Genomic DNA, 12,454 nt, shown 5'->3' with positions numbered 1-12,454 from the left:
TCTGGGAAACTAGCATGGCAGCGGGTTCCCTACCCGCTGTCTTTTTTCCCCCCCACCCGATCCGCCACCAAATGCGACCGCTGGGTCCCCCCCCCCCCCCCCCCCCCCCCCGCGAAAAATTCCTCCCATGGTGTCTGTTGCAGACATTTTTGAAAATATTGCAGCAATCCTTTTTGCAGATGATGATGCGTTGCTGGCAGACTCGCCTTGGAGATCTAGACCGCTGTATTGGCCATTGTCAAAGGCTGATCCTGTCCTCGCCTGACGTTCATACATATGCATTTTCTAGCAGAGATCAATGGATAGAGATCAGAATCGGGAACCCAGCTGGTTTTTCTTTCCTTAACCCAGAGGTGTCGAGGTTGTTTTCTGGGTGACAATTGCCTCCCTGGTTGGAGTCAGCTAACAGTGCTTTTTTTTTTCATCTCATTTGAAAATTGTTCTCTGCATCAGTGTTTATTTGGAGATGGAGAATAAATTTCGGCTGAAATCAGGCTTCGCAATCTCACAGCTGAGCTAACCTATGAATTAAACGTTCATGTCTGCTGCTTTGCTGGATTTTGGATGAAATGCACATTTTTTTTTAAGCAGTGAAACCACAAGTTCCCACAAAAATAAATAAAAGTGGGAATGAGCCATAAGAAATAATTATTTTCTGAATTGTTTGTCAACTAAAGTAGAGATGAGGTGACTCTTGTGAAAAATGTTTTCAGTTACTGTAAACTTTCCTCCAAGCCTTAAGACTAGAGAATCTGTTATTTCCATGGAAGTCAAATAAAACTTTGAAATTATTTACAAAACAACTTGTTTCAGAATAAACAGAGAAAAAAACCTGCAGCTTGCTCAGATTGAGAATTATCAGCAGTGGAGAAGGAGGCCGTCTGACCTGTCTATGCACTAAATTTCTTAAAGGAGAAAGAACTTGCATTTATATAGCGCCTTTCATAAACTCCAGATGTACCGAAGCACTTCACAGCCAATAAAGGACTTCTGAAGTATAATCACTGTTGTAATCTGGTGGATGCGGGGAAGATGTTCCCGATGATGGGTGAAACTAGAACTAGGGGGCATAGTCTTAGAATAAGGGGCTGCTCTTTCAAAACTGAGATGAGGAGGAACTACTTCACTCAGAGGGTGGTAGGTCCATGGAATATGCTGCCCCAAAAAGCTGTAGAAGCTACATCATTACATAAATTTAAAACAGAAATAGACCGTTTCCTAGAAGTAAAGGGTTATGGGGAGTGGGCAGGAATTTGGACATGAGTCTAGGTTCGGATCGGTCATGGCCCTGTGGGTAGCGGAGCGGGCCCAGGGGCCATGTAGCCTGATCCTGCTCCTATTTCATGTGTCTAATTCTGTTAGATTCAGGAGATGGTTCTGTGATAGTGGATTGTCGGTTAGGATCAGATCAGCCATGATCTTATTGAATGGCGGAGCAGGCTCGAGGGGCCGATTGGCCCACTCCTGCTCCTATTTCTTATGTTATGTAATGTACACAAATACGGCAGCCAATTTGTACAGCGCAACATCTCGCGGATAACAATGAGATAAATGATCAGATAATCAGTTTTAATTATGTTGATTGAGGGATAAATGTTGACCAAGACAACAGGAAAGCTCCCCTGCTCTTCAAGTAGTGTCATGGGATCTTTTATGCCTAACTGAAAGACAGCACCTCCAACAGTGCAGCACTCCCTTGGTACTGCAGAGGTGTAATCCTAGATTATAGTACTCTGGTCTCAGGCTTGAACTGACGCACCTCTGACTCAAACTACCACTGAACCAAGGCTGACACCTCCCCTTTGACAGGCCAGATCTATTTGTATGAGGAAGAATATTTGTATTCCCCTCCCCCCTTAATTAGATCTCATATGAGACGAGTTCCCTTATTGGCTGTAAGAGCCATGCAATTTCATGATGTTACTTGATGAAGTATGACTTGTACCTTGCATATTTGAAAATACTTTGACTCACTGTACCTAGAGCACCATTAGTGGCATATTGAAAAATGTTCATACAGCCTTTGTTGATACGGATATACGTTTAATTGGTTGTGGTTTATCTTCATAGGTTCACTACCTTGATTGTGTTGTGTTTGTTCGGTCTTGGAACTCTCAACCCATTTCTGCACCAGGACACTCTGAAAGATGACATCTGGCGTGGAAACGTGAATCGTGAAAAAATTGAGGTGTGAGCTTTTGTTCACTTTTAGGAATGTATACACAACTATGTTTAAAACTTCTATAATCATTTGTGTGGGCTTTTGAGAGTATTACATTTCAAAACTATCCCCCAAAAAATTCTACAGTACATTTATATCAATATACCATGTTAAATAAACATTACCAGGAAATAGATGTACTGTGCCAAAACATTTTGTGGGATGGAGATTAAGAAAGCAAGGCTCTAAACCCTACGATTATTTTAACTAACAGAAATTTGTTTAAAACCATTGGTTCTCCCACAGCTGCTGTCTTTCTATAGTTAAACTCTTACTTATCTTATTTTTGCAGACTGGAAGATGGTTTCATGTAAGGTAACCCAGGATCGATATGGGTATTCCTCCTCGATTCTAATTTGGTATCCTCTGCAAATTTGACTAATTTCCATTGAGTCTTTGAATCCAAGTCAAGTCATTGATAATTAGAAACAGTAGTGGCCCCAGCACACAGTTCTGGGCATGCCACTCGGTGCTTTCTCCTGTCCCAACGTAACGCCTTTAAGTGTCTGTTGCTTTCTACCTTTCAATGTCTTATCCATTCCCAAGATTTTACCTGAATCCCCACAGTTTTGAGCTTAACTACTAGACTTTTGTGTGGAACTTTGTCAAAAACTTTTTTGAAATCCAGCTGTCCACAATCAACAAAGTCAAGGAGGTTGGACCAGCAGGGTCTTCCCCTTTTGAAGACGTGCTGACTTCTGTTCAGTAGATTAATTCAATGGCACCCAGTTGGCTTCGACCACAAATTCAAATGTTAAAACTTATAAACCAGAGTGGTTCGAACACTGACATCTGGGACACTGCTGGCAGCCAGTTTCTATTCTGACACCTACCTATGCACCACCACTGTTTGATGTCTACCTTTCAGCCATACATCAATCCAACCTAATACTTTGACAAGGTGGATGCTCATGGAATAGATGGCAATCAGTCTGCTATGTGGAATAGTGTCAGCTGCCTTTTTGAAATCCAAATAGATAACATCCAATGCCTCAAAGAAATCCAGTAAATTGGTCGGATATGACCTGTACCGTCAGAACTTATCCTGGCTCCCTCTCACGAGACTGTTTCCTCGCAGATGATCCCTTGTGTTATCCTTCATCAAATTCTCATACTTTAAAATTGAAATAAGGTTCACATTTCTGTAACTTGACAATTCAGTTTTTAAAGATGGTGGTCTTATTTGCCACTTTAAATCCCTTGGAATGTTTCCTGATACCAATGATCTTTGAAAGATATTTGTGTGGGGATTTGCCGTCACTTCAGCTAAATCCATCTGCACCCATGGATGGAAATTATCAGAGCCTGGAGCCTTGTTTACCTTCAGCTTCCTAAACCTTTCTACGATACTGTCCCTTGTGATACTAGGGATTTCCCAATCTACTCCTTTTGGGGTGGTTTTAAAAAAAAGTCATTAAATAATGATTTAGTAATTCTGTCACTTCCATGTCCTCAGACACCACTTTACAATGCTACTTATAAAGGGCCGATATCTCTAACTCTGTCTTGCTCCTATAGTAATTCAACCTACAAAGCCTTCAACCCAATGCTTGACCCAACCCAAAGTTTATAAAAGCCCCATAAATTTCTAGTTGTATGAACAGAGAGAAATGTATTATTGGTATACAAGATATTAGTCAAAGTCCATTTGGAGTACTTGGTACAGTTCTGCTCACCAAATCATAGCAACTATTGTCCTTGATTTAGGTATGGAGGCAAGCAAACAAGGTAATTCTGGTTATTAAGAATTTAATTTATATGGAAAGGTTAAGGAAAGTGGGTTTGTTTTCTTTGCAAAAGAGATTTTAAAATTGCAAATTTTTAAGATTGTGAAGAATTAGTCAGTGGAAGCAAATAGTTCAATATGAAAAAGGTTCAAGTATGGATTACCGTATTGGAGAACTCAAGTTAAAAAATAAATTAGGAAGTTACGTAACCCTTTTTCACCCAAAAATTGATAGACTTGTGCATTAAGTTACATGCGGAAGTTATAGAGGTAAATAGAATACATTTGTGGAGAAAGGATTGAGGGTATGTTGAGAAGCCAATTTTTTGAAGTTAATAGCCATTTTTATTGCTGTTCCTAAAATTTCTAATGTTCCTATGTTGATTTGTTAAGCATGTATCAAGGTAGGGGAAAATTAAGTTTTCTGCAGTCACCTGTCTCTAAGGTTTCAAGGTGATATCACAGAGATCACAGGGTAATAATATATTTTTCAACTACCCAGTTTGGAGCCAGAAAATTTAATCCATGTCACGATCAATTAAGCCATTGCATGCTCAGTGTCGAGGAAGAAATCAGTTGGTTTGGCCAGTGACTGAGTTCAGCTGAAACATCAAGAGGACCATTGTGCTTGGTTTTACTGTTGTACGTATCTAATCTAGGCATGACGCAAATTGCTTGTTCTGAATAATGAGAAGTGTCATTGACCTTTAAGAAATTTCAGTAGTCATTAAATAATAGAAACAGGATAGACTTGTGTTATTAAGCTAAGAGCCAACTAAACTGAGTTGGTAGCATTCCTGTGAGTCACAAAATCATGGGTTCAAGTCCCGTTACAGACTTGAGCACTTAATCTAGGCTGACACCAGTGCAGTACTTTGGGAGTGCTCCATTGTTGGCGATGGCATCTTTTGGATGAAACATTAAATTGAGGCCACATCTGCCTGCTGAGTGAAAATAAAAGATCCTGTGATGCTATTTGAAGATCATGGTTTTTCTCCGTGTCCTGGCTAACAATCAACATCACCAAAAGTAGATTAAGTGATTGTTCATTCATTTGCTGTTTGTGGGACCTGGATGTGCATAAATTGGCTGCTGTGTTTGCTAATATATTGACATAACTGCACCAATGTTCCTACAATTTATTTTTTCGGTGTGTGTGGCCTCTTTAAGGGCTACTCTGCCCATTCACAGTTTTGCACATGCGCGAAATTATAATTAGAAAAGCCGGTCCCAGGCTGTGCAGGACCAGCATAGAGCTGTGTAGATGAGAGGGAACTTGGACTGCACGTCAGAAATATTCCATTAGTTGTAAAGTGCTTTTGGAAGTCCTGAGAACATGTTCAAGCTCTATATAAATGCAAGTTTTTATTTCCAATTGCTGAGGGAAGTTGTGTGATCACAAAATATTCCTTCTAAAATATCAATGAGGGAAAATATGGGTATCAAAATACAAAGATGCATCCCCCATCTCATGTCATTCACCTAGTTACAATGCTTCCATCTCTCTCATGTACCTGCAGTGGAATGATTATGGATACGCGCATATAATCAATCTTGCTTACCACTCTCGGTTACCAGGTCAAGTGCAAAAATAAGGTCCTGGTCATTTTTGTTTTCACCACAATTATCTCCCTATCGCTGGCTTTAGTTTTGTTATACACAACTTCATACCAAATACCTTTGGACCATTTTTCCATCTGACACAAAGTGTGTCTTTAAGTGAATTTGTAATTGGCTGCAAATCACTACTATATGTTTTCCTCTGTGTTATACTCATTGTAAATTGTTGGTGTGTTTTTTCTTAAGTTACTCTATAGATGTGAACTGGTATAAGGCTGAGCCATATCTAAAGATAAATTAGAAACGTTTCTGGATTGATTGCTGATACTGGCAGTGATTTAATGTCCACCACCAAGAATGGCTCAGTAGGACCACCATTGCCTAAGCTGGCCATGTCTTAAAAGACATGGCTGCCAGACAAGGTCTATATAAGTTAGGGAGGGAGCCAACATGAGGAAGTAACCTACTTGACTTGGTCCTCATCAGCCTACCTGTTGCAAGCATGTTTGTCCGCAATAGCATTGTTAGGAGTGACCACTACACAATCCTTATAAAGAAAAAGTCTCATCTCTACAGTTGGGGGCATCCTCCATTGTGTATCTGTGGTAAGTGAGACAGACTAAGGACAGACCTATCTGCCCAAAACTGAGAATTCATGAGGTGTAACTGCAGAATTTTATACCAACACAATCTCTAATCTCATGCCTGGTTGGGAGAATTGTTGCTCCGAATTTGCTAGATGTTTGAAAGATCGAACAAATAGGTTTGCAATTTTTCCTTTTAGGGTTCAAATGTAAGTTTGGTCTGAACAAACACACAGGCAACAGATTTCACGTACAAAGATTTATCTTTAAATAACGAACGGTGTTGGTTAAGCATTTATTAAAGTACAATTCCAAAATACAAGACTCGCAACTTGTCTAGATATTACCCCGATTTGGTCCGAGGTGATCAATCTCTGTCCAAACCTCCCTGTAGGGTTTCTGTCCCCAGGTCCCTGCTGTCGAGTGTAGCTCCTAGGTTTCTCGCTTTCTATCTGGGGTTTTCCCTCCTGGTTTATACTATTCTAAAATCTGTCCCATCTCTTTGGTTACACATTTGTTCCTTTTTTCCTGTGCCCTGATGATTAGTTTATCCTATTCTACAACCTGTCCCATCTCCTTGATTAGTTTATGTCTTACTTCATTTAACTGGCGTCTGTAGTGACCTCACCCGTGTCTGACGAGGTTACCTATGAGCCCTCTGTTCAGAACATTCCATGGCTGATTCTGAACTTCTGCATTATTTGCCCACTATCTCTGACACATGGTGACTCCTTCATTTTATTTCAGTTTTCTTACTTAGACACTACTTCTTCCATTTCCACAGGAGACCAACCCTGATTCAATGCGGACTGCAGCTGATATACTTTTGAATGAGTAGCAACCTAGTGAAGCTACTAGACAGGGCTACTTGTATGCTAAACACCAAAAAGCAACAGGTTATAGACAGAACTAAGTGGTCCTACAACTTCTAGTTCAGAGGAAGTCATGAATGTTGGCAGACAGCCAGGCAACTGATGGGAGGAGGAGGCTTTGTGAACATGCTGGAGCCCAGCACCTGAGTGTAAAAGACTGGCCAAGAGTCTTCAGCCAAAAGAACCATGTGAACAATCCTACTTTGCTTCTTCCCAAGGTCCCCACTGTGATGGATGCGAGCATCTAGCCAATTCGGTTCACTTCATATGACATTAAGAAGTGACTGAGTATACTCTATACAGCAAAGGCATGTTCTGACAACATCCTGGCTGTAGTGGTGCTGACATGTGCACCAAAGCAAGTTACAGCCCTGACTAAGTGACTCAAGTACAACTATGATTGCCATCTACCCAGTATTATGGAAGATTGTCTAGGTAGGTCCTATCATCAGGGGGGAAAAAAGGATAAAACTAACCTGGACAATTGCTGCCCCATCAGCCTCCTCCCAATCATCGGTAAAATAAGAGCTATCAACAGTGCCATCGGGCGACACCTGCTCACCAATAACTTGCTCACTGATGCTCAGTTCAGATTCCATCAGAAACACTTGGCTCCAGACCTCATCACAGCCTTGATCCAGACATGGACTTGAGCGCTGAAAGCCAAAGAAGAGACGAGAGTAGCTGCCCTCGACATCAAGGCAGCATTCGACCAAATATGGCACCAAGGAGCCCTAGCAAAAGTGAGGTCAGTGGGGGTGGGAGTCAAATGGACATATCCGAATCTATGACATCAGTTTCTACATGTACGCTGACTACTCCAAGCTCTATCTCCGCCCCCCTCGACCCCTCCACTACCTGTGGTTAGAATGCTGGTCCAATGTCTGGATGAGACACAATTTCCTCCAATTAAGCATTGGGAAAAAGAAAGACTTGCATTTATATAGTGCCTTTCACAACCACAGGACATCCCAAAGCGTTGTACAGCCAATGAAGTACTTTTGAAGTGTAGTCATTGTTGTAATGTAGGAAACGCGGCAGCCAATTTGTGCACACCAAGCTCCCACAAACTGCAATGTGATGATGACCAATTCACCTGTTTTCTGATGTTGATTTAAGGGATAAATATTGGCCAGGACATCAGGGATAATTCCCATGCTCTTCGAAATAGTGCCATGGTATCTTTTACGTTCACTTGAGAGAGCAGATGGGGCCTCGGTTTAACGTCTCATCTGAAAGATGGTACCTCTGACAGTGCAGCACTCCCTTAGTACTTTACTGGTGTGTCAGCTTAGATTTTTGTGCTCAAGTCTCTGGAGTGAGACTTGAACCGACAACCTTCCTGACTCTGAGGCAAGGGCGCTACCAACTGAGCGACGGCTGACACAAGCTATCAGAAAGACCGAAGCCATTGTCCTCTGCCCCATCACAAACTCATTTCCCTCGCCTCGTGTTCAAAGGCCCCACTCCTCCCTATATCTCTCTCCTTTTCCAGCCCTACAACCCATCCTGGGACATTGGAACCAGTTCTGGGGGAGGTGGGACCAGTACAAAACGGACGGTTTGCACCTGGGCAGGGCCATGACCGATGTCCTAGGGGGAGTGTTTGCTAGTGCTCTGGGGGAGGGTTTAAACTAAAATGACAGGGGGTTGGGAACCTGAGTGGGGAGACAGGAAAGGGAAACAAGGATAAAAGTAAAAGACAGGAAGGAGAAAAACAGAAGTGGCAGGCAGAGAAATCGAGGGTTTAAATCAAACATGGCCACAGTAAATAATTCTAAAAGATCTAAGAACGTTAAAAAAACAACCCTGAAGGCTTTGTGTTTTAATGCGAGGAGCATTCGTAATAAGGTGGATGAATTAGCTGCGCAAATAGAGGTAAACGAATATGATATGATTGGGATTACGGAAACATGGCTCCAGGGTGGCCAAGGCTGGGAACTCAACATCCAGGGGTATTCAATATTCGGGCAAGATAGGCAAAAAGTAAAAGGAGGTGGGGTAGCATTGCTGGTTAAAGAGGGGATTAACACAATTGTAAGGAAGGATATTAGCTCTGATGATGTGGAATCTGTATGGGTAGAACGGAGAAATACCAAGGGGCAGAAAATGATAGTGGGAGTGGTATATAGACCTCCAAACAGTAATGCGGAGGTCGGGGATGGCATTGAAAGCGAAATTAGAGAAGTCATAGAGTTATACAGCACGGATAGAGGCCCTTCGGCCCATCGTGTCCGCGCCGGCCATCACGCCCTGTCTAATCTAATCCCATATTCCAGCATTTGGTCCGTAGCCTTGTATGCTATGGCATTTCAAGTGCTCATCCAAATGCTTCTTGAATGTTGTGAGGGTTCCAGCCTCCACAACCCTTTCAGGCAGTGAGTTCCAGACTCCAACCACCCTCTGGGTGAAAAAGTTCTTTCTCAAATCCCCTCTAAACCTCCCGCCCTTTACCTTGAATCTATGCCCCCTAGTTATTGACCCTTCTACTAAGGGAAAAAGCTCCTTAGTATCCATCCTATCTATGCCCCTCATAATTTTGTACACCTCAATCATGTCCCCCCTCAGCCTCCTCTGCTCCAAGGAAAACAAACCCAATCTGCCCAGTCTCTCTTCATAGCTGAAGCGTTCCAGCCCTGGTAGCATCCTGGTGAATCTCCTCTGCACCCTCTCCAAAGCTATCACATCCTTCCTGTAGTGTGGCGACCAGAACTGCACACAGTATTCCAGCTGTGGCCTAACCAGTGTTTTATACAGCTCCATCATAACCTCCTTGCTCTTATATTCTATGCCTCGGCTAATGAAGGCAAGTATCCCATATGCCTTTTTAACCACCTTATCCACCTGTTCCGCCGCCTTCAGGGACCTGTGTACTTGCACACCCAGATCCCTCTGACCCTCCGTCTTGCCTAGGGTCTTACCATTCATTGTGTATTCCCTTGCCTTGTTAGTCCCCCCAAAGTGCACCACCTCGCACTTTTCCGGGTTAAATTCCATTTGCCACTGTTCCGCCCATCTGACCAACCCATCTATATCGTCCTGCAGACTGAGACTACCCTCCTCGCTATTTACCACCCTACCGATTTTTGTATCATCCGCGAACTTACTGATCATACCTTTTACATTCATATCCAAGTCATTAATGTAGACCACAAACAGCAAGGGATCCAGCACCGATCCCTGTGGTACCCCACTGGCCACAGGCTTCCAGTCACAAAAACAACCTTCGACCATCACCCTCTGCCTTCTGCCACTAAGCCAGTTTTGTATCCAATGTGCCAAGGCACCCTGGATTCCATGGGCTCTTACCTTCTTGACCAGTCTCCTGTGCGGGACTTTATCGAAGGCCTTACTGAAATCCATGTATACCACATCCACTGCGTTACCCTCATCCACACACCTAGTCACCCCCTCAAAAAATTCAATCAAATTAGTCAGACATGATCTTCCCTTGACAAAGCCATGTTGACTACCCCTGATTAATCCTTGCCTCTCCAAGTGGAGACTAATTTTGTCCCTCAGAATTTTTTCCAATAATTTTCCCACCACTGATGTTAGGCTCACTTGCCTGTAGTTCCCCGGTTTTTCCCTACTCCCCTTCTTGAATAATGGAACTACATTAGCGGTTCTCCAGTCCTCTGGCACATCCCCTGTGGCCAGAGAGGTTCTGAATATGTGTGTTAGAGCCCCCGCAATCTCTTCCTTTGCCTCACACAGCAGCCTGGGATACATTTCGTCCGGGCCTGGGGATTTATCCATTTTTAGGCCTGCTAAAACCGCCAATACCTCCTCCCTCTCGATGTTAATATGTTCGAGCATATCACAGTCCCCCCGCCCTATTTCTATGTCTACATCGTCCTCCTCCATAGTGAAAACAGATGCAAAAAATTCATTTAGAACCCCTCCTACATCTCCACACACAGATTGCCACTTTTGTCCCTAATGGGCCCTATTTTTTCCCTAGTTATCCTCTTACCCTTAATATACTTATAAAACATCTTAGGATTTTCCTTTATTTTGCTCGCCAGTGTTATTTCATGGCCCCTCCTTGATCTCCTAATTTCTTTTTTAAGTATCCCCCTGCACTTTTTGTACTCCTCTAGGGCTTCCCCCGTCTTTAGCCTTTTGTATCTACCAAAAGCCCTCCTTTTTTTCCTAATCCATTCTCGTATATCCCCTGACATCCAAGGTTCCCTGTGGTTTTTGGAACCACTCTTGACCTTTACGGGAACATGTTGCCATTGTATGATCTCAATCTCCCTTCTGAAAGCCTCCTATTGCTCCGATGCGGATTTTCCTACAAGTAGCTGATCCCAGTCCATTTTGACCAGATCCTGCCTTGTCCTATTAAAATCGGCCTTCCCCCAATTTAGAACCTTTATTTCCGGCCCATCCCTGTTCTTTTCCATGACCACCTTAAATCTCACCATATTATGGTCACTGTCACCAAAGTGCTCACCTACTAGCACTTCTTCCACTTGGCCGGCCACATTCCCTAGAATTAGGTCCAGTACCGCCCCCTCTCTTGTAGGACCTTCTACATGCTGGCTCAAAAAGCTCTCCTGGATGCACTTTAAGAATTCTACACCCTCTGTGTCTTTCACACTGACTATCCCAGTTAATATTGGGGAAGTTGAAATCCCCCATTACTATTACCCTATTATTTGCACATTTCACAGAAATCACAGAATCACAGAAACCCCACAGTGCAGATAGAGGCCATTTCGGCCCATCGAGCCTGCACCGACACATATCCCACCCGATCCCCGTAACCCCTACACCAACCCATAACCCCACATATTTAATCCCCTAACACTAAGGGTCAATTTATCATAGCCAATCAACCTAACTCGCACATCTTTGGACTGTGGGAGGAAACCGGAGCACCCGGAGGAAACCCACGCAAACACGGGGAGAATGTGCAAACTCCACACAGACAGTCGCCTGAGGCCGGATTTGAACCCGGGTCTCTGGTGCTGTGATGCAACAGTGCTAACCACTATGCCACCGTTTCTCTGAGATTTGCCTACATATCTGTTCCTCTATCTCCCCCTGACTGTTTGGAGGCCTATAGTACACTCCCAGCAAAGTGCTTGCCCCCTTCTTGTTTTTAAGCTCCACCCATATGGCCTCATTAGAGGAACCTGCTAATATGTCATCCCTCCTTACTGCAAATGTAAGAAGTCACACAACACCAGGTTATAGTCCAACAGCTTTATTTGAAATCACAAGCTTTCGGAGCGCTGCTCCTTCTTCAGGTGAAGTGGAGAAATGCATAAAGACACAGCTTATATAGTCAGAGAATCATGTCAGATGTTTACAGGTAACCTTTCCAACTGCCATTTATCACACCTCGGCAGAGAGATAATCACAACAGTCAAAGGTGTGAATGGTGTCCAAACAGGTCAGTCAGGGAAACATTACATCAAAGAACAATGAGGTGGGGTCACAAGGGGTCAAATATTGCAGATGCTGGGGTCTGTATGAAAAA

General features: G+C 43.2%; 1 protein-coding gene across 1 annotated transcript in view; it reads left to right on the top strand.

The window, feature by feature from the left end:
• Positions 1 to 12,454, top strand: part of st3gal5 (ST3 beta-galactoside alpha-2,3-sialyltransferase 5) — a 169,334-nt gene that overhangs the window by 96,289 nt on the left and 60,591 nt on the right. Inside the window, exon 3 of the mRNA XM_085975488.1 lies at positions 2,071 to 2,188. Coding sequence (XP_085831614.1) covers positions 2,071 to 2,188 — 118 coding nt within the window. The remainder of the gene's footprint in view (positions 1 to 2,070; positions 2,189 to 12,454) is intronic.

The sequence above is a fragment of the Somniosus microcephalus genome, chromosome 2, assembly GCF_052327205.1.
Source record: "Somniosus microcephalus isolate GS21.2 chromosome 2, FLI_Smic_1.0, whole genome shotgun sequence".
NCBI classification, from domain to species: Eukaryota; Metazoa; Chordata; class Chondrichthyes; order Squaliformes; family Somniosidae; genus Somniosus; species Somniosus microcephalus.
The sequence above is the reverse complement of the archived record's forward strand: the minus strand, read 5'-3'. Positions and strand labels throughout refer to the sequence as shown.